Consider the following 23,219-nt stretch of genomic DNA (forward strand, 5'->3'; position numbering starts at 1 on the left):
AAATTTAGAACTGATGCAAAAAAATAAAAAATCACTTATATTATTTTTTTTCTATGTAGTTAAATCAGTTTCTTCAAGCAGTACCATGTATGTGTGTTAGCAGTTTTTTTCTTTATTTTCATGAAGCATTCAACACAGAAGACATGTTTGTCATTACTTACAATCCACGTTTTAACATTTATGCACACAGATGCTTTATGATTTTTTTTCTCAAGAAATAAGTGATACTTACAGAAGTGATACACTGACAGCAAATACGTGGTTAAAGTAACATTTGGAGGTTTTTTTTTCAATCTGTTGCATTTGCAGAGTAAAGTGTTACTCAATTGTTCTGTGTAATTTCTTCAAAACAACAGACTGACACAATGAGTAAATTACTGCAGATGACACCCGAAATTCATCTATTCCCATCTCGATCCTACTACCATCCATGAACACGGACATTGCAATAATCATGTGTGAAGGGGACGTGTCCCCCTAAAATTTGAAGTATATTTCTATGACCACTTGATGACCAGCATCAAGTGGTCATACTTGTAAAAGCAAGACGATACTGCAAACCAAAACCACTTTTCTGCTGGATTTTCCCCTGAGCTGCACTGCGGTGCAAATCAAAGGCTAAACCACACTTCACACCAGTAGGTGGCAGTAATACACCAATAAGTTATTTGCTGATCTTACAAATAAAAAGGAGAAGTTAGATGGCGGGAGGGAGTGAAAATGTGCGTAGATTTAAGCGCTCTAGACTTTTTCAATATTCAGCTTTTTGACTAATGGTGTCAAGAAACATCCTTATTATAATCTATTTTTCCACTATTTCTAAAATGATAATAACAACAATTCATTTTCTGCCTAATTAATACTCAACAAGCTGAACATATAATCCACATCGTGTCATCATTGAGTTGAATATTTTTAACTTTTTCTTCTGTGGTGACAAAGCTTTGAAAGGCAGCATTTCACCAATCGCAACAATCAGAAGTTGGCAAGATTGTCTGAACATCACCTGATCCCATACACACTCCCCTCAGTGGAAGAATAATCCTGCAGCAGCAGTTTAGCATCGTCAGACGCACTCTTAAGTCTCTTGTCCATAACTCTTCAACATGCCACAGTTGGCTCTCTAGATCAGAGACGAAACTCAGAAGGAAGTTTTTCTTATATTGAATGATTTAGTGACCTCTGCAATGTTCTCTTTACATGAAGTTGAAACTGTCTGCATGTATGAACTAAATGGTCAAGTGTGTGTAATCTATCAAAATGCCAAATGGTTGTTAGATTTTTCTGTCACCGTTTAAAAACCCCATCAAAGATGTAAAATGTTCGGAAACTTGTTTTGGAGACATTTCAAGGAAAATGCAGAGGATACAAAACAAGCAACCTGTGCTCTGTGCTCAGCTAATCTGTCAAGAGAAGGGGGTGGAAGTGGGGTATCCAACATAATATTTTAATTAAGCTTTTACTGCTTTCGTTTTTAGACCACCAATAAAGTAAGCAGTGCAAATTCTTCTCGTTTTAACTTTTGGTGGAGCTGCATTTATGCATTTATTGTTACAATCTAACAAACATCTGCACCTTAGTTTCTTTCCTTCCTCAATAGGCTAAGCTGTCTACTCCATTTAGACTAGCGGTTCTCAAAGTGGGCGGTACCATCCCCCAGGGGGCGTTCAGAGGGACATTTTTACAAAAGGGGGACGCTGGGATGCCTTTGGGGGACGTTTGGTTGAAGGTAAACTTTACACCTTAAATGCACAATAATGTCAGTTTAGACTTTGAGCAACTTGGTATTCAGTGTTTGTTAGCTTCTGTTAGCTTCTTGGCGCAGCTCCGTTCTCCTGCTACAGGTAGTTAAAATCACGATACCCTCACTGTGTATCCTTCTGAAAAATGTACCCATTTAAATAAAGAAATAAACACCGGTGCTGTAAGTGGTCCAGTATGAAACGGGGGTGATAGCACAGCACTTTAAAATTTCAATAATCAGAATGCAGTAATTGTTTTCGTAGTTTTAAAAGGTTTATGTCAGTCTACCTTTTCCCCATCGATACGCTTCCCGACCGCCGTGCACCTTAAGGGCTTAAAAAAAACGAGGCGCACATTACGCAAAACTCTGAAACAGGAGAAGCGGGACATAAAACGGAGCGACGAACTAGATGAGAATTATGACATAAAAACAGAGAATCCGATGCTGAACAACACATGATGTGAAACACATCATGACGATCAGGCGGCGCAGCAGGTGATGAGTGAAGATTATTCGTCTTATAATGGATAAATGATAAAATAAATCTAGCAACAGGAAAGAAACTAAAGTGGACATAGCAATAAACCAAGAGAGGATAATACTAATCAAATGAAACTAAATGGAAATGGATGAAGAACAAAATGGAAGAATAAACTAAGAAACTAAAGTAAATACGGAGGAATAAACTGGTATGGCAAGACCTTTCGAGCAATAATTAATACAGAGACTGTATGGCAAGAATAAACAGACATTATTTCCAGATAAAAGGTAAAATAATATTGTTGAAATGTCATGGGTTTGTTGAGACCACATCTAGTAATGAGAATAAATATATCTTACAGACCATAACAGTAAAGAACTGATCACTTATTTATGTTTTTAATTAGATTTGATATATTTATTTCTTCAATATTATTTTTCATGTCAGTGTTAATGTCATGAGGCTGATGACTCCATGACACTTTCAATTTGACTCATTAGGATTTGATTAAGAACCAGATTTGTAATTTCTGTCCAGTAAAACTATTAATCTATAAATCAATAGACAGGTCTATATAAAGATATAATCCATGTTTCTGTCTCATATTTCTATGGCATTAAAAGGATCTGGAACTTTTGTTTTTCCACTGAAAGCTCTGGTTTGCACAATAAATGCCATGTGGGTGAAGTTTTATGGATGATACTCTGATGTCCCATTCTCCTGAAGGCAGCACAGAGCTGCACCACCAGAAACTGACAAACACTGAAGAGAAGAAGAGCTATGATTAATGTAGTTATAGTTCCATCCATGTTTTAATGTTGCAGAGATCAGTCGTTTGCAAATAGCTCAAAGTTTAAACTGGCATGTTGAACATCTTTTATCTGGTCATTTTGTGGAATATTTAACAACTAGAAAATGGCACAAAATAATATTTTTTCCACTCTGATTGGCTGCTGTTACCAAGTTTAACTTGAATGTTCATTGCATTTTTCGTAGACGCCTGTGAAAATAACTTCTATTCCTATGACTTTTTTGTTCTCTGGGAAATTATTTTTGATGATAAATACAGAAACTAGTATAAAAATCAAAACATCTACAATAGTGATAGTAATATTAATAATAAAATAGTCAGTGCAAAGTAGCCTGCAAATTCTTTGGTGGGGGCGGTGAGGGACCTGGATAAAGGCTGGGGGGGCGCTGGGCCAAAAAAGGTTGAGAAACACTGGTGTAGGAGAAGGATGGAGGTACCAGTGTTCCAACTTCAACATTCAGCAGAACTTTTCCAACGTGGCAGGAACAAGCCACAAATGCTGATGAGGCTTTACACATCAGTGGAAGGCAAATAATGGTACTGATAGATTCCAAACAACTTGGATGTTTTACAGCAGCAGAAACTGGGAGACTAGTCGGGATAGAAGGAGAGATGAATGCAGCAATGTACAGAGACATCCTGTATGAAAACCTGCGCCTCAGCAGAACGACGACACAAAGCACCTGGCCAAAATCTCACAGGTCCAGTTTCAGAACCACTCATTAAAAAACAAAGAACAAATTAATTCCATTTGTAAAAATGGACTGATACCTAAATGTGAATGTCCCAGAGTTGCCAAATTTCAGACTTGAATCTGGCTGAAGATTGAATCTCTGAAGAGACGCCCCATCTAACCTGATGGGAGTCCAACTAGAGCGGGTGGGACTAATAGCATAAAAATGGCATAACAATGCAAGTACACCCTCTCAAAGATCAATAAGCTAATTTCAAAATAATATAACACTGCAACTGGAAGACATTTTATATAACCAAAATACATAAACAAACTATAAATAAATGAAATGTATTATAAAGTCTCTATAAGAAAATTTGCCCTTTAGAATATATTCATCTTAGGTTTGACACACAGGAGGTACGCTGCTTCCTCTCCATTCATTTCATATGGAACTTGCACATTGAAGTGAAAGTCGCTTGCCCTCCAAAATAACATGGAGGGTTAGATTAGGTAAAAATAAAAGGTTTGTTCAGTAACTGGCAGAATATACCACATTTCATCTTTAAATAAAAGTTGACAGCTAATTCCAAATCAAACTCAAAACTGAAAAATATCAAACTAGTTTAACTCTGACAAACAGGCCAAGTTGTATTAAAACTGAAGAGAATCATCTCATAACACTAAACTGTGGATCTTCCTACTTAAACAAAAGCTAAAACACACTGATATGTGATGAAATAATTACAGCTAGTAACATTTAATCCTGAAGACTTCAAATTCTGCTGGAACCACAACACCAAGCATCCCCCCCCAGGATTTACCTGACAATCAGGTGTTTGCCAAAATCTTACAAATATGAATGTTTATAGATCTGAGTCAGCAAACGGCGCTTCAGCTCCTTCTTGAACAAAAGCACAGAAAACATCACATCAACCAAACAATAACATCATAATAGCAGCAGAAACCCAAAGAGGGCAACAAGGAGCCTCATTGCTGTCAACAATAAAAAAAAAGAAAAATTAGCAATATTTATCTAGAGCAGCATTAGCATTATGCTAACCAGAGCAGTATAAGCATCAAAGAAATCACAGCAATTTCCATAACCGATAATCAGCAATGAATAAATGACAGCAGCTGATGAACAGAAAAAGTAAACAAACAAAAAAAAAGCATAGTGATATGTTAGCTAAAAACAAAACACTGAGGAACAGAAGCTGTAGCTTACCAGCTGTCTGGAAATCCTCTGAGCTGTCATGCAATGTGGAGAATTTGGTCTAAGCTTTCCATCGACTGCCATCATCACCACTATCAACTTTACTACCATAATGACTCAAAACTTTCAGGCCGAGTTCCCCAAAGACATTACATTCAGCTATGGGGAGTGGCTAAATGTTTGTTTTTTCCCTAGCAACCACACAATTGGCCACTTAGCTGCATTTCTAAGGTAATATCAACAGTGACAACCAAAAAGACAACTGACAGGAACCTGTCGGAATACATGGGAGCTAGTTGATGGAAATAATTTATATTGCATTTAGGGACATACTATTAAGACAAACTGGCTAATACAATTTGTTTTTAGACCACTTTTAAAAACATTTTCCCACTTCCACTTCAGGGAGGGCAGCACCCCCTATCAACCAGCCACCACTGGTGAATACTTGAGTCAATGTGTTTTCTTGATTTTCTATTTTAAGTGAATTTTTAAAACTCTCAAAAAGTTCCACATTGTCATCATGGGTTATTTGTATTTGTATGTAATTAGAGGAAAGAGATTACTATAATATAGTGCTGCCTATATTATGGAAAAAGACCATAATATAAAATATGGGAAAAGGGAAGTTCTGAATTCTTTTTGGATGTGCATTGTTCCAATTCCACATTACAACAACAACAACAACAAAAACACAGACCAGACTCATGTTTTCTAACACTCTTAGTGGTTATTGTTCACAATAACCATGTTTCAGCTTGATAAAAAATAATAATAAAGCAACTAACAAAATCATTTCTTTCTTAAAAATGTGGTGGTATATAAATGAAAATCATCATTGTCTTTATACGACTAAATCTTTGCAGACTGGAGCGCTGAACCATGTTAAAGAATCACAAAAAACAGCAAGGAAAGTTTTATAAAATTTCTCAGCTGATAAGAAATGATGTCTTTAGAAAAAGTTCAGTACGTTACGGCAGGTTAAGGCATGCAGCTTTGTGAGTGACAGTAAGATGGATACATAGTTCAGTCATCGGATGAAGCAGCATGAAAGCAATGCAGACAAAATGCATTACAATGTCTCCTGGAGCAACAGAGACACCAGAGAGGTAACAGTGAATGCAATTTCCCAAGAACTGTTAATAGAAAGTGAATAGAATGTTAAATAAAGATTCTTAGGACAGCATTGCACATAAAGTTAAATATGGAAAAAAAAGAGAGAACAAATTACAAAAAGAAAAATTGAAAACAGTATTTTAAGAATGAAGAAAAAAACAGTAAAATGCTAAAATGCTTTATTTGCTTTAGGGGGGAAAGTGTGTAGAGGAAAGATTCACCAAACTTACTGCTTTTTTGTTTTCCTTTTTTTCTTTTAGTGTTGCCTTATTCAGTAGAGAGTGGCAAGTAGCCTACAGAACAGAGATGAGCACAATCATGGTCACAGCACCAGATACAAACAACAATCTCAACAATCTATAACAAAAGCTATGCTCCTTCATTAAAGGACCTAAAGCAGTGTTAAATATGCACAAAAATGCTTGCCAGTCAGTTGTAGAGCCTATTGAAAGCACTGGTATTTATATGACCGTCAATTTAGAGTAAAAAAAACTTTGACATATTTTAATGGAAGCAGTCACAAAAGTCCTGAAAGTTAGAAAGATATGCTAATGATAAAAAAAGAGACTTGTTTGTAGTGTAAAACGTATGTTTCCTCATGTTTTCCCTACCCCGACATGAGACTGTGATGGTTGAAAGAGCAGAAAAAGCTGGTGTCATGCAGTATGCCTATTCAAAAGTAACATTCTTCAAAGAAAATGGCCATTCTAGAATCAATATAACATTATAATTATAGTGTACATGTTTACATTAAACACTGTTTGTAATTACAACTAATCTACTGCTAGATTTAAGTAGAGGCATTATGACATGTGTTTGTCAGACAACCCCAGAGGGAAAAAAAAAAAAAGTAAGATATACTTTTTAGAGATGTGTCGATCAGGTTTTTTCCTGCTGATACCGATCACCCATGAGGGCCGATGACCGATACCAATCACATAATTATTATTATTTTTTATTATAAACACTATTGGTTACATTATGTGGAAAAAGGAACCATGAATTCACCTTAATTTAGACAAAAACTTGTTTTTAATAACTTTTTCCAAGAAGAACACTAAACAAAACAGGCATTGTGCAAATTGTACTGCTATCAGTAATAGTATCTTTAACAGACTGATAACATATGGAGGCTCTGAAGAGGCTAAATAATGCAAAGAGCCAAAATAAAACCTCTCAACATTGCCAAAAAATTTAAGTATACAACTTAACATTCAAAGGCAAATACAGGTTCCATTACAATAAACAATCCAGAGTTACTGATAGCATGGCGGCTAGCTCATTACTGCTAGTTCTGAGTGGCTGTTTCTGACTGAGCGGAGTAATTATGCAGAACAGGGAGGAGATCGATTATTTTTTTAGAGATTATCTGTCTCATGTTAGGACAGCGAAAGTTTTAATACGTATGTAAAATGTATTTTTTTAGGTTAGATGCTGCAGCTTTAAATAGAGGTTCGGTGTGAGAGTCACTACCAGGTGGAGCAGAACCAGCGTCTTACATCGCAGCTCGAAGACTTAAATAATTTTGCGGGTTATTTGTTTAGCTGTCTGACCGTCATGCTAATCCGGGTGAGTGTTTGTAGCTGTGCGCTGCTTTACCTGCTATCTGATCCTCCATATGTCTTTTTTACTGCAGTGAGCCTCAATGTAGCCAAACTCCGTCAAGTATGGCATTGTTTTTATGTCGTATTAGCTTCGTTGTGTTGATGCATTTTGACGTGCTTCAATTTTTCCGCCGCAGGTGATCGGTATCGGCAACAAGAGCCAATGATCGGCGATCACCGATCATGCAATTTTTACGAAAATCGGCCGATTATGATCAGTGACCGATCGATCGGCACACCTCTAATACTTTTATATCATAAAAATGCACTAATGGGGGCAATAGATTAACATGCTTTAGAGACTGGGTTCCATATGGAGCAGCTGGTCCCCACAATGTTGTGTTAGAAAAATGGTCATTGCAATGTATCAACCATAAGGCCACACACACACACACACACACACACACACACACACACACACACACACACACACACACACACACACACACACACACACAAACGCGCGCGCGCACACGCATACACACAACACACACAAAAACACCCTTGTACTCCTACACAAACCGACGACTTTATATTGACTTCCATTCATCTTATCGACTGCATTCAGACCTAACCAGGATGTTTTCCTTAACCCTAGCATAGACATGCATCAGTTTGATATTAATATCTATTTTGGTCTGGATTTTGGAAAAAATCCTAGGTTGGATATCGGTGACAATGTGCCCATTCAATAAGGGCTGATCTATTCAATCTAATTCTATGCTTTGAGCAATAGATTAAAAAAACCTCACATTCAGAATTACGTTTTTATTATATTAAAAATTGTTATTGATATATTATTCTGTGTCTTTCCTCTATCTCTCTATCTGCTCACATGCACACTACTGCATGCTTACCTAGCCATAACGTATAAGACTGGCAACAGTCACACACAAACAAAAACTGATTAAGGCAGGACAACACCCCTTAGAGAAGGTGCAGAATGAGGAGAAGATAAAACCAGACCTGACATTACAACCTTGGCTTCACTTGGCGTCACCCCTGAGGTGAGCTGAGTGGAGCCCTGCGCTGGACGGCTTTTGTTACAGTGGCCGACATGTGCAAACGTGCAGCAAACTGCCAAACAAGCTGCAAACAGGTGTACGATGCAAAATCCAAAAATAAACGCAAACAAAAACTGCTGCAGTCACAAATAAAACACTGCAATCACAGGAAAAAGGATCAAGGGGGAGAAATGGTGGAAATAGCAAAAACTGAAAACTCGCTCCACAAAAACGAAGTGCTTTTAACATTACAATTAAATGTCGAATTTAATTGTAATTTAACCACTAGAGGGAGCGAGCAGTTCTCACAGCTTCATCTATCCATTTAGTTGATCCAAAATGAGGCTTCTTTGAAATGTGCTCAGCGGGTGGTTGGAGTGCGTCTTCCCCTCTGACCACGGCTTGATCTCGACATGTCACTCTGTCGTTTTCCGCTGCCTGTTGTCTGTTCGTAGTGGCTCAAATTGATATGAAGCGTTTAATACGTTTGTAATGTTCCGTTTGATACGTGCATCAAAATATAATATAAATCTCAGGAGATAACAATATTTCTGAAGTTATTAGTACTTTCAGAACCTTGCCACAGTGTTTTCTTACCATACAAATTATAAATACCAATTATAATCCTTTCCTTGGAATTTTTTAGTATCTAAATTCATACTAAGAAAAATATTTTAAGACATTACCCCTTAAAGATCAAACAGAACACTTTCAACTTCTGCTTATGTGTGTGTGAGCAGGTGTGTGTGTGTGTGTGTGTGTGTGTGCGTAATACACATTTCCATGGCTTCTTTCGTGCAGAGTGAACTTTTTTCAGTTTATTTTTTATTGTTTTATTCAGGAGGAGAGGCCACAGCTCCAGGTTTGGGTGCAGCTTCCCAGAACCTCCCAGTGATCCTCTTCCTCCTCCTGAGCTGCAGCCATTTTGCTTGCATTTGTTTTGTTGACTGAAGGTTTTTGCTCCTATTTCTGTTATTGCATTTTTTTTTTTTGTTTGCATCACTTTTCTGTTGGATTTGTTTTGTTTTTTTTACATGTGTTTGCAGCTCGTGTCCCCTGTTTGCAGCATGTTTGACCCCTGTCAGCCACCATTGTTTATCACTCTGTATTTGTCCATTTGCATGACTTTGAACACTCGATCATTTTCGACATTAAAGATTGGTTTTTCCTTAACCAAATCTCATTATTTCTCAGCTTAATGGCTCGAGGGGTTATATATGCCACACTATATATATATTCCCTTATTTGCACACTTATACTAGCCATAATCAGTTTGAAATTAATTTAAATATCATGAAACATAAAATTTTACTTCATATTGAAAGACAAACACAGCTCCTGCCTGTCCAGCTGCGCCGTTTCAAGGGTTGCATGAACAAATATTAATTCTCCTCCCCTCATCATCTCCAGAAGATCCACAGTCATCCCCAGAACAGAACCAGCCTTCTTTCAGGTTGCTTAGTCTTTTTAGGTCCCCGATTCTGATGCTATTGCCCAAACAGATAACGGCAGAAGAGATGATGCTCTCAACAACAGACTGATAGAAGATCTGCAGCATCTTAGCTTCCTCAAGAAGTACAGTCTGCTCTTATCCTTTGCTGCTTCTGCAGCTTCAACAGGACTTTGACTAATAAGATGATCCCCGCCCACTTTCGAGGAAATCCTCTGCTCACTGCAAAAACAACCAAGACCAGTGTACAAGAGGGCTGAGACAGGCCAGTGCCAAAAGGCCTCTAATCAAGCCAAACAAAATGAATTCAGTTAGAGTATCATCTCTGATCTGAATGCTCTCTGAGAGCTGACGGCAGCGCATTGAAGAGTTATAGACAAGAGACTTTAGAGCACTTCTAGAGCAGCTGAACCGCTGCTGCCGGATAATTCTTCTGCTGACTGTTCAGAGAGTCTTGGCAACTTCTGATCACTTCAATTGGTGAATGTTACGTTTCAAAACTTTGTCACTGCTGAAAAAAATTAAATGTATTCAGCTTAATGATGGCATAATGTGGCTCATCTGTTCAGCTTGTTGAATTTTAAACAGAATGAAAATGAAATGCAATTACATGCTATTTTAAAAATTGATGGGAAATAACATATTGGTGTGTTATCACCCCACCTGGGATGATATGTGGTTTAGCCTTTGAGTTGCACTGCAAAGCAGCTCAGGAGGAAAATCCAGCAGAAAAACGGTCTGAATTTGGAGTATTGACTTGCTTTTAGGAGTACGAGTGCTTGACACTGGTATCGGGACACCACTAAACAGTAATAATAATAATAATACATTTAATTTAAATTAACATACAGCAGAGTAAGCACTAGAAACTAAACTGCTCTACTTAACTCTGCAAATCCCCCATGGCCCAACTTTACCTCTCATCTTTGTAACATTTTATTTAAAAAAAAGGGGTATTACCTACTTGACCCAAACATTGCAAACCAAGGTAAGCCATAATAATTTATTGTTACCTTTTAGACACAAAAATAGCACCTCGCAATCTGTTTAAGGTTTTAGTAAATCCCACTGTGGTGGAAAGTCATACTTGCTTATATTCCTCCTTCCAATATTTTGCGATTTCTGATGATCGGAATATGTTTTGTATATTCATGAAGGCAGACGTGATAAATGCATTGCTCCAGATTTGCTATGCAATCCTGTGTGCGTGTTGTTTGTAGATCAGGTTTGTGCAAGACATCAATTTTGTACCTGTTTTTATATGTGCAAAACCTTTAGAAGATCAGCCCTAAGTGTGTGTAAGCAGACATAGGATGAGACTGAATGATCAGTAATGGGACAATGAGAAGACAAGAGGCAAAAATGAAGGGAATACCTGGTAGAGGCAATGGCAAACACTGCGAAGTTGAGGGGGGAAGTCGCTGGATGAGCCGATTATGGCCTGGAAGAAGCGCTCAGTGATCTGAAGCAGGTTCCTCTGGTTCTCCTCTAGATTTTCACCATGTTCCAATCTGATGAGACAACAACCAACAAGTACCTATGTGACTCGTGGTGCCTTTTAGTTTGAAAATTGTCACTAGTTTGGCTGCTTATTAAAGTGTAACTAATCCTTCTGTGAAGGCAAACCCTACTCCAGGCAAATTTGTAAAAATTCCAGCAAAGTGGGTGGAGCCAAGAGAGACGACTGAGTGTGGGGATGAGCGGGGCTGTTGTCAACATCGCCACTTTGTTGCTATATTTATCGAGTTTTCAGGCTCCTCTAGTGACTTTTTTAAAACCAGCAACCAGTGATAAATCTAGCAACTCTTTTTCTGTTGTTGGAGACTTTTGTGGTGACAACGCTCTGCAGCTCAGCTGTAGTCTGTTTGTCCTGAGTGAGCAGCAAAAGCAGCAATTAGCCTCTCCCACTCCTTAAACACTGCAGTCGGTCTCACACCAACTCCTGACTCACCACCAGGCAGTGGGACTGTGGAGGGTGTGATGGTCTGTGCTTGTACACCTGAAGGCCGGGCTGTGTTGTACCAAGTTGTACCAAGCAGCTGTATTGCTGCGAACAACAGGGACATTCAACTTCCTAAGAATCGTTAAATAAAAGGAGGCCATACTGATAACAGGACATATTGAATTTAAACTGAATTGTCTCTAATACAAATCTCTTGTTCTTATCCCATTAGCTTATTGTTGTCTTGCTCTAAAAATACAACCATTTGTGATTTTATAACTCGAGTATAAGTCTGGTGAAATCAACAACCAAACTTACACACAGATCAAAGCAATGGTCTCCTTCAAACTAACATTTCTATATTAAGAAAAGAAACTCCTCAGAGTGGAAACTTAAACTTTTGTAGTTTCTTTATTTCTTCTTTCTTTCTGTGAATTGTTTTGAAGCAGTGAAAGGTACATGCTTTGGGTTGGTTAGAAAATCCTGTTCAAAACGAATGTCCATGTGGAACATTAAGATGGGTCAGAAAGTAGAATTTAAACAACATGTAATGGTATCCAAACTTAGATTCTACCTAGCTCTATTAGCTGGTTATTGGTAGCAAGATCATAGTCTATAGTATCATTTCTATATTCACTTGTATTTTTTGTATATATTATAGGTGTGCCGATCGAACGGCCACCGATCATAATCGTCCGATTTCCGTGAAAAAGTGTATGATCGGTGATCGCCGATCACGGTCTCTTGTTGCCGATCACACAAACCGATCACCTGCATCTCATTTTGCAGCCTGTCTGTGCAGCTGGTCTCCTCTTTCCTTCACACTGCGCAAACACGCAGCAACAAATCCCAAGCGATGTGGAATTATAACGCATTGAGTGATTGAGGACGTTTGCGTGTTGCGGCAGAAAATTGAAGCAGGTCAAAATGCATCAACACAACGAGGCTCACTGCAGTAAAAAAAGACATGGAGCAATCAAATAGCAGGTAAAGCAGCGTGCAGCTACAAACACTCACCCGGATTAGCATGACTGTCGGAAAGTTAAACAAATAACCCACAAAATTATTTAAGTGTTCAAGCTGCGATGTAAGACGCTGGTTCTGTTCTCGCTGTTGAACCACTGCTACGCCATCCATCCATCCATCCATCCATCCATCCATCCATCCATCCATCCATCCATCCATCCATCCATCCATCCATCCATCCATCCATCCATCCATCCATCCATCCATCCATCCATCCATCCATCCATCCATCCATCCATCCATCCATCCATCCATCCATCCATCCATCCATCCATCCATCCATCCATCCATCCATCCATCCATCCATCCATCCATCCATCCATCCATCCATCCATCCATCCATCCATCCATCCATCCATCCATCCATCCATCCATCCATCCATCCATCCATCCATCCATCCATCCATCCATCCATCCATCCATCCATCCATCTTATTGCACCCTTGTCCCTTAGTGGGGTCGGGAGGGTTGCTGGTGCCTATCTCCAGCTAACGTTCCGGGCGAGAGGTGGGGTCACCCTGGACAGGTCGCCAGTCTGTCGCAGGGCAACAAGGAGACACTCAGGACACACAGCCATGCAAACACACACTCACACCTAGGGGCAATTTGGAGAGGGCTATGCGCTCTCACAGACGGAGCGCCGCTTCTGCTCCGCCTGGTAGTGAACTCACACACCGTACCTCTGTTTAAAGCTGCAGCATCTAACTTAAAAAATTTAATTTTACATTAAAACTTTTGATGTCCTAACATGAGACAAATAATCTCTAAAAAAAATAATCGATCTCCTCCCTGTTCTGCATAATTAGTCCGCTCACTCAGAAACTGCCAATCCGAACTAGCAGTAATCAGCTAGCCGCCATGCTATCAGGAAGTTTTCATTCAGTAACTCTGGATTGTTTATTGAAATGGAACCTGTATTTGCCTTTGAATGTTAGGTTTTATACTTGAATTTTTTTGGCAATGTTGAGAGGTTTTATTTTGACTCTTTGCATTATTTAGCCTCTTCAGAGCCTTCATATGTTTTCAGTCTGTTAAAGATAGTATTACTGATAACAGTACAATTTGCACAATGCCTGTTTTGTTTTTTTCTTGGAAAAAGTTATTAAAAACAAGTTTTTGTCTAAGTTAAGGTGAATTTATGGTTCCTTTTTCCACATAATGTAACCGGTAGTGCTTATGATTAAAAAAGTAATAATTATGTGATCGATATCGGTGATCGGAATCTGTATCGGCAGGAAAAAACTTGATCGGCACATCTCTAGTATATATAGTTTTTTTTATTGGTTCTGCTCTGTCCTCTGTACTGCTGTAACAATGTAAATTTCCCCACTGAGGGAATTAATGAAGAAATATCTTATCTTATATAAACATAAATGGAAGATCATATTAAATTGGCCAACAGCTGCCTTCTGGAAAATTTACTTAACTTGTTTTAAGAAAGTTTTGACCCAATCTGTGTTTTAGTGTCACACTGGTGAACTGTGAGAGGTGCAGAAATAAAATGACTTGCCTAGTGGGGTCCACTTCAAAGCTGATGTGTTCAGGGGTTGAAATAACTCCCCTTAACAACGGCTCCAATAACTTCTGCAAGTATGCTGCTCCGTATACCTGTTATAACAACAAAAAAGTTAACTTGTCTTATTTGATCTAAATTAGGTCAACAATATGTTCAATGTGAGTAATGATCTTGAACCACTTACAATGTTAAGACTATATTTGTGGGTTTAAATAGCATTTCACTGGTAATGTCCTCACATAACGTATAATTACCCAGTAATATTTTTACATTTGCTGTGAACTTAACATCTTTGAATACAAAAACACAGTGTACAGTCAGTGTACAGCCAGTGGACATCCAGTGTACAGCCAGTGGACATCCAGTGTACACTATACTTTGTTCTAACTGTGTTGTTTGTTTTCACCTTGAAACAGAAGGTCATTATTTTGCTGGCAAGGCTGTTCCCTCTGAAGAGCGTCTGCATGGAGTCGGCCAGTTCCACCTCTTTAGAGAACATGTTCCATAGCAGCTGGTAGAGTAAGTGGCGCGAGTCAAAAAGGGTCACCAGAACTCGAGCTAACTCGTCCTGGAAATCAGAGATGAGACGGGTCATGACCACAAACACAGTGCATGCAGAGGCTGACCGTTCCAGAAAATAATCCTCTTACTAAACAATAACCATCAACCAAAATAACTGATATTATTAGTTCTGATCCAGCAAACAACAGAAATAATTCACAAGGGTAAGTAAACATTACAACCGACATTGATCTGGGATTTAAAAAAAAATAATTATTGCATTTAGACCTGGTCACATTTATTTCACAAAATCCCACCAACGCAGCACAGAAACATTACTTTATGCAATGTGGTGATGTTAATAAATGTAGCATACGCACACATTGTTATTGTGCAAAGGTGACTTAGTGGACACTTAATACTGGGTTGACCTACTTAATAATGCACTCATTTAAACCATAATAGCTGAAGTGTGCTTTGGCTGAGAATTATTTAGATTTAACTGTACATAAAAACGCCAAGAAACATTCAGAAGTTAAACAATTTTGCATAACACAGCCTCGCTACAGAACTACATAACTGTTGCTTGCAACACATTGGTGATAATACCTTGGCACCAAGCCAAAAGTCAAAAACACAAACGCATCCAAATGCAAGTTTCTCCTTCTGAAAAGCTGGTACAGTCTGCCGAATACGAGTATCTATGCAAAACACTTTAATCGATCATACAAAAAAGCTGGACTACATACCCACTGAGAGCCAGGAACAACATTAGCCAACGCCATAGCAATGGGCAGCTCTCCTTGGTCTCCCATCATGGTAACGAGCTCCACCAGCCTCTCAAAGCGGTCAGCTAGGACTGTCTCTGCCAACGTGTCGAATTCTGTTCCCTGTTGCAAAATCTTGGTCAGCACCTCCATGAAAGTGGCTCGAGTCTGCAGATCCTTGTGGTAGCCTAAGCCTAAAAAATAAAATCACTGTTTCTACTTTGCAGATCTTAACAGAAATGTAAAAAAAAGTAAAATAAAGTCTCAACATTCTGGCAAAATCCATAGCAGAATACTGACCAATGGAATGCATGAGGCCACTGTCCACATTAGCATTGAGCAGGTTAGACATGGCCAAGATGGTACAATGGCGAAGGGAGGCCAGGCGCCGGGACATGCCTCGTTTTCGCCCCCCCACTGTCTGACCCTCATCTTCAACTTCGCTGCAGTCGTTCAACAGGTTCATGAACAGGGTGAAATACCTGCACACAGCCACAAAGCACAGGGTCTGACAATTCACCCCTGAATGAACACACTGTCATCACATTTTAGATTTTCTTCGCCATAAGTTATATTTTATTTCACCAGATGACATAATGGGGGAGGGTGATGCATTATGTGTGTATTGTAGACATAATGACACTTGAAATATGTGAAAAACACATTTACGTAGAAGTTATGTACTGCACCTTTAAGTGTTTCAGATATTTTCTTTTCATTTTTTATTTGGAAAAATAATTGTTCAGTACTCATAAAAGCCTAAAATTATTAAGACATCTTCCCACTACTATATGAAAAATAATGTCACTAGTAGTGTTCTTTCTGGATTTTGCCTTACTTGAGGAAGAGCTGAGACTTTGCCTCCATCAGTTCAACACCATCACCCTCCTCTGGCTGTAGGGGCAAACCTGCCAAAAGGGAGACAACTGCCTCCATACTGGCCTGGTCCAAGTCTCTGCAGATTACATGCAAGGAAAATGTTGAGAGGGAGGTGTGCTCAGTGTCTGGATTTATTTTGTAAGTAAACAAACTTTAAAAAGCACCTTTCACAGGTCAGAAACCACAAAGTGCCTTAAAGTAAAAACTTTAAGGCACATGGATGATACAAATCAACCCTGTTCAGACATGGATGATACAAATCAACCCTGTTCTGTGTATGTTCTGTGTTTTCATAAAAGCATAAAAGAGTCCAAGGAGCTGCACCTGGTCAGACACTTGATGTCATCATCAGCAGCCTGGTTAGAGGTTCCCATCACCCAGTCTGTCAAGTACTCCACCATCTTGTTCCTTTAAAGAGGGAGAGGCGAGAAACGTCGTTCAACACTGATAAAAATAATAATGAGTTTATTTCTGCAGAAATCTCAAGTCTAGTCCGCCTAGAACCTGAACTTCATCTCCTGGCAGAAGGACAGGTCATCCCGTCTTTCCATCATCACCTCAACCAGCTGGCAAAGCTTGGTTTTGACCTGAATTGCATGCACCACATTGGTCAGTCCACGCACATACCTGAAAGGTGAAAAACAGATGAGAAAACCTAAAATCAGGGTTTCTTCTCAATATTTCCTGACTTTTTCCTTTACGTATTTTTAAAAATGTGTAACAGCTGGAACACGCTTAGAGACATGGATGATACAAATCAACCCTGTTCTGTGTATGTTAGTATAAAAAGCGTTTGTTTTAAAACCAGACGACCTAAAAACATTGTGTTTAATGAAATCATTATATCTAAATTACAGCGTATTATCTGACTCAGAAATGCTAATACCATAAGTACTGATTTTCATCGCGCTCCAAACCACACTCAAAACTTAACTTGGGAACATTTGGCTCTTTTTAAGTTTCAGCGATGGCAGAAAGTCAATGAATATCAGTACACAAAAGAACTCAAAGAACACAACCAAATTATTTGCAAAAATAATATGTTGATCTTCTTCACTCAGTGTACCAAAGAAAGCAAGGTTTCCATCTGTTTATGGATCGCACTTACCCCACCAGCAAAGTTGTGGGACCGAGGTGATAGGGGGACATAATCGTTACAATACAAAGGCACTTTCCTCTATGCCAAGTCACATGTTCACTCCCCCTACTCCCCCTACTCATCCTCATCCTTGATGAGGATCCCAACTCATCAAGCATAAGAACCAAAGGAGAATGATTGCTTATATTGTCATATGAGCAGCAGGATTGTTTCCAGAGCACTAAGTACTTTCTTTTTGTACGTCTAGATCAGTGGTTCTTAACCTGGGTTTGATTGAACCCCAGGGGTTCGATGAGTCGGTCTCAGGGGTTCGGCGGAGCCTCTGCCGTGGAGGTAAAGACACACTTGTGTAAAGTCGTGATGACGCCCCACTTTGCCATCACTTGCTGCAGAGGATCACGTTACATTGCTTAGCCAATCAGAGCTGCGGAGGAGCATTGATTGAAGGAGTTCAACTGTCAGCATGGATTTGAACTTTTGTCTATATTTACTTCAGCAAAGCTCACAGTTTTTACCAAATTTTGTAGCTTTTGGTGTACTTCTAAATCTGCTCCTTAGTTGCATCTTTTCGGGCCTGCTACTGCCTCTAGTGGCGTGGGGGTGGTAACACAACTAATAATTACATTACTAAATCAGAATTCCGCAAAGTCTGTATAATTTATTATTAATTTTTCATTATCTTAAGAATGTAGAACTAATTAAATGACCTAAACAAGACCTTAAAGTGGTCCCAGTTTCTCTCGATGGCCAACCTGTTGAAACTGTGGCACATTTTAAATACCTTGGGTCGTTCCTGGACTGTCAGCTCAACTTTGTTGAAAACACTGACTATATTTTGAAGAACTGTTCTCAGTGACTCTACCTTTTAAGAAGACTTAGTGATCATGGGGTGACCCAACTAGACTTTAATTGGGCCACCCCTATGTCTTGAATTTTGGGGGGGGGGAAAATCATTTTATTTATCACTGCAGAAGGGTTCAGTGAATGCGCATATGAAACTGGTGGGTTCGGTACCTCAAAAAAGGTTAAGAACCACTGGTCTAGACTTTCAAGAGCACATGGACACTGACCTCTCTTCCATCAGTCACTGCACAGACACAGCACCACTAACTCATTTGATACTGTCGAGACAAGTCGAGCTCATCCCACTTCCCCATGCTGGAGATTTTAGTTTAATAGTAACAATAAGTAAAGTTTATCTTTAAAACTAATTACACAGGTGACATCAAGACCCAACAGTAGAGTCAGAATGTAATAAAATTAATCTGGTTGTTATTGTGTCTTGCAAACTTTGCTTTAATACTACTTTTTTCTGTTTAATCATAAAAAAATCATAGTCCGGCAGAAAGAGAGTCATGGAACAGGAAGAGCAGGTCCTGAAGAAAGAGGAAGTTTCCAGCCTGCATGAATATAAAAATAGTTCAGATCATTCCTTATTTTAAAGCATTAAAGGTTTAAAGAATAAAAGCTAAACATTTTGAGTAATTGGATAAAACCCAGAGTAAAATACTTAAATGAATAATAATAACTTATAATTAAACCAATTAATATTGGTTTAAACAATGGTTGATGTTGGTTTGATTATAAGAATATTTACACTTGTGGAAGTACTTACAGGTGAAATAAGTAAGTAACTTGGTATCAAATAATTAGAATAATGGATTATTAACTAATAAGTTATGGTTATAGTATTATAAATGAATGCTAATTCAGAGAAACTAAAAAGGTTATAAATGTGATTTTGACATTGAACTGGAAATGGTGTAAAATGTGTAATTGTAATTAAAGGTCACTGATAATGTGTTGGAGGTAGATGGTAGGTGAAAGGTCAGGGGAAAAGAGGCACTGATGGGATAGCAGAGGTGACCAACGCCTTATTGTTGAACTTAAACTTTCCTAAAAAAAAGTTGGGCAAGCAACAGACGTAGGAGGACTGTTGAGCAACTCGGGGTCATTAGAACAGAGATCAGGTCATAAGGTCTCCAAGACGGTGATGGATATGAGATCATCTGTCCAAGTAGTCAGCCAATGAAACAGAGACAGCAACAAAGCTAGCCAATGCAAATACACCAAAAGGTGGATAACCCCTTTATAAGGTGGGTGCAACAGAGGAATCTTTGGTTGGATCCTTCAGGCAGCTTCGAGCCAAGATGGAGATGGACAAAGAACTCCACAGCTGAAGAAGAGCCGGGGCCGCAGAGCCGAAGACTGTTCTGCACATGGGGACCAACCCGTTAGCCCCGCAACATGTGGCTTCGAATTGCACTTCTCTCATCAGCTGGTTCAGACCCCAAAGACAAAGATCAAGGCAAAGAAGAAAAGAACAAAGGTAAAGAGGAAGAACTGGTGTGTTCCTTCCATGAGACCAACTCGTCTACATCTCAATGGACCAGAAAGATCGTGAGACGAGGAGAAGGGAGCTACAGAGATGCAAGACAAGAAGCTGAGGCCCGCTACGCGCCTGAGGAAGTCACCTTGAGGCCCGAGACCTGCCGCTCTAAGTCAATACTCTTCCTGTACTGGGAGCCTCCTGCTGCTGCAACACCTTCTTCATCATCAGGCCAGTTCTGGGGTTCAAGATGCCAAACTCCGCCCGTCTCTCTCAAAGTTTCCCTTTTTTAGTTCACAGTGTCAGCATTAGGGAAAGATAGGCTAGATTAGCGGTTCTCAACGTGGGCGGTACCGCCCCCCAGGGGGCGTTCAGAGGACTGCAGGGGGCGCTGGCGGACATTTTTACAAAAGGGGGGCGCTGGGATGCCTTTGGGGGGCGTTTGGTCGAAGGTGAATTTTACACCTTAAATCCCCAACAATACCAGTTTAGATTTTGAGCAACTTGGTAAAACTGTACTGTGTAACAGTAAATCATGCTTGGCTGCAACTGTATCGATAGCAGCTCTTCTTCTATTCAGTGTTTGTAGCTTCATGGCGCAGCTCCACTCCGCATCAGTTCAGCGTTACACCAGCTGATGACGCTGCTGGGATTCACTTTGTCTGGTATTTATGTAGGCTACATATGTTTTGACAGTTCTGTGATCATGTCAAAGCAGCAATTTATATTAAAAAGTGTTTTATTTCCGTTTGAAAGCTGCCCGCTTCCATGAAGGACAACAGAAAATCGCTCTTATAAAATCGCTCTTATAAACATGTAATTACTAAAATCACGATGCCCTGACTTTGTATCCCTCTGAAAAATGAACCCATTTCAAAAAAGAAATAAAGAAATCCTTCCATGGGTGATACCACGATACAGAGCATTCATTTTATAACACCGGTGCTGTAAGTGGTCCGGTATGAAACGGGGGTGATAGAAAAACACAGCACTTTTACATTTAGATAATCAGAATGCAGAAATTGTTCCCGATGTTGTAAAAGGTTTATGTCAGTCTGCCTTTTCCCCATCGATATGTTTCCCGACCGCCCTGCACCTTAGGGAGTTAAAAAAACAAACAAACAAACAAAAAAAAAAAAGAACCGCCGCGCACATTGCGCTAAACTCTGAAACAGGAGAAGCGGGACATAAAACGGAGCGACGAACTAGATGTGAATTATGGCATAAAAACAGAGAATCCGACGCTGAACAGTAAAAAATGATGAACACATGATGTGAAACACATGATGATTAGGAGGCGCAGCAGGTGATGAGTGAAAATTACTGATGGTCAATAAACGATCAAATAAATTTAGCAACAGGAAATAAACTAAAGTGGACATAGCAATAAACCAAGAGAGGATAATATTAATCAAAGGAAACTAAATGGAAATGAATGAAGAACAAATGCAAGAATAAACTAAGAAACTAAAGTAAATACGGAGGAATAAACTGGTATGGCAAGACCTTTCGAGAAATAATTAATGCAGAGGACTGTATGCTAAGAATAAACAGACACTTCCAGATAAAAGGTAAAATAATATTGTTGAAGTGCCATGGGCAGGGGCGCAACTACACATTATTCAGGTGGATGCGAAGACATAAATCGGCGCCCCCCACGAGAGAGCGTAGAAACATACGCTCGCCTCCCCCGAGCCCCCTCCTCCAGACGCCGATACATTTAGGGCAAAACTCTATACATTTACCCCGTTATGTGCGCGAGGTGAAGGAGTGTAAGGGGCGCGAAGTGTACGGGAAACATAATCGGTGAGCCGATTCAAAACATCTACAATAATGATAGTAACATTGATAATAAAATAATTGTCAGTGCAAAGTAACCTACAAATTCTTTGGTGGGGGGCGGTGAGGGACCTGGATTAGGGCTAGGGGGGCGCTGGGCCGAAAAAGGTTGAGAAACACTGGGCTAGATTATTGATTTTACTTATTTGATTATTTCTGCTACTGATTTAAGCTGTACTGACTCTTGCAACATTGTCTAATAAAATAATTAATATTAAGAAAATCTAAAAGAGGTTGTGGACATTCAATTAATGAGTCACCTTAAAGTTCTTTGATGGTTGTAAAATAGCTATGAAGCTTGATTCTGGGAGAAAAAAGTGAAAAATGTTTTATAGGTTGCTTTTAGCCCAAAACTAAAACAACACCCTTGGTACTCGCCCGAGTCACTAAAACCAACCTGGTTCAGTAACAAGTGCAAGTTGTAATAAAGAGAAAGAGCGACCGTTAACAGGTGTGCTCTGGGAAACTAGTTGATTGCAGGCTGCTCAATCTGGCTAATTTACAGGGTGAAAAAGGGTGGGACATCTGGATGGAGGTCATCAGAAACCAGGCTAGTCTTTCTCGACGCCAGCTTAAACAGAGTTTAGTTCAGTTCTGGACAGGGTAAATCCCATCAATCAATCAATCAATCAAATTTTATTTGTATAGCACATTTCAGCAGCAAGGCATTTCAAAGTAAACTCTGAAATGCAATAAACACAAAAATACAGAGTTATGCAACATTGAATAAACAATAAAAAAAACCCGCTCCCCTTTTCAACAGTGGGGGTGACTCCAACCCGCACCCCTTTTCAACAACGGGGGGGACTCCAACCCGCTCCCCTTATCAACAACGGGGGGGACTCCAACCCGCACCCTTTTACAAAAACAGGGGGACTCCAACCCGCTCCCCTTTTCAACAGTGGGGAGGGGGGGGCATTAAAAACACAGCGGGGGTGTATTAAAAACGTAGACAGTGAGACAAGAAATAAAAAAATTAAAAACATTAAAGACATAAAAAAAATTAAAAACATTAAAGACATAAAAACATGGAAGACATCAAAAGCCGCACTCTAACCCTACTTTAGCCATAAGCAACTCTGAACAGGTGGGTTTTAAGTTGAGATTTAAAGGCACCCAGTGTTTCAGCTGTTTTTCAGTTTTCTGGAAGTTTGTTCCAGATCTGTGGTGCATAGAAACTGAATGCTGCTTCTCCTCATCTGGTTCTGGACGGTTGGTACAA

General features: G+C 39.4%; 1 protein-coding gene across 2 annotated transcripts in view; it reads right to left on the bottom strand.

The window, feature by feature from the left end:
- Window positions 1–23,219, bottom strand: part of nf1a (neurofibromin 1a) — a 123,336-nt gene that overhangs the window by 61,927 nt on the left and 38,190 nt on the right. For both annotated transcript variants that reach the window (XM_008425150.3, XM_008425149.3), the window contains exons 22-30: window positions 17,235–17,357; window positions 17,055–17,138; window positions 16,690–16,806; window positions 16,152–16,333; window positions 15,834–16,045; window positions 14,990–15,151; window positions 14,578–14,675; window positions 11,475–11,610; window positions 6,272–6,334 (exon numbers count right to left, since the gene is read on the bottom strand). In XM_008425150.3, the coding sequence (XP_008423372.1) occupies window positions 6,272–6,334; window positions 11,475–11,610; window positions 14,578–14,675; window positions 14,990–15,151; window positions 15,834–16,045; window positions 16,152–16,333; window positions 16,690–16,806; window positions 17,055–17,138; window positions 17,235–17,357 (1,177 nt within the window). The remainder of the gene's footprint in view (window positions 1–6,271; window positions 6,335–11,474; window positions 11,611–14,577; window positions 14,676–14,989; window positions 15,152–15,833; window positions 16,046–16,151; window positions 16,334–16,689; window positions 16,807–17,054; window positions 17,139–17,234; window positions 17,358–23,219) is intronic.

This window comes from Poecilia reticulata, chromosome 13 (genome assembly GCF_904066995.2).
Source record: "Poecilia reticulata chromosome 13, P_reticulata-male-v2, whole genome shotgun sequence".
NCBI classification, from domain to species: Eukaryota; Metazoa; Chordata; class Actinopteri; order Cyprinodontiformes; family Poeciliidae; genus Poecilia; species Poecilia reticulata.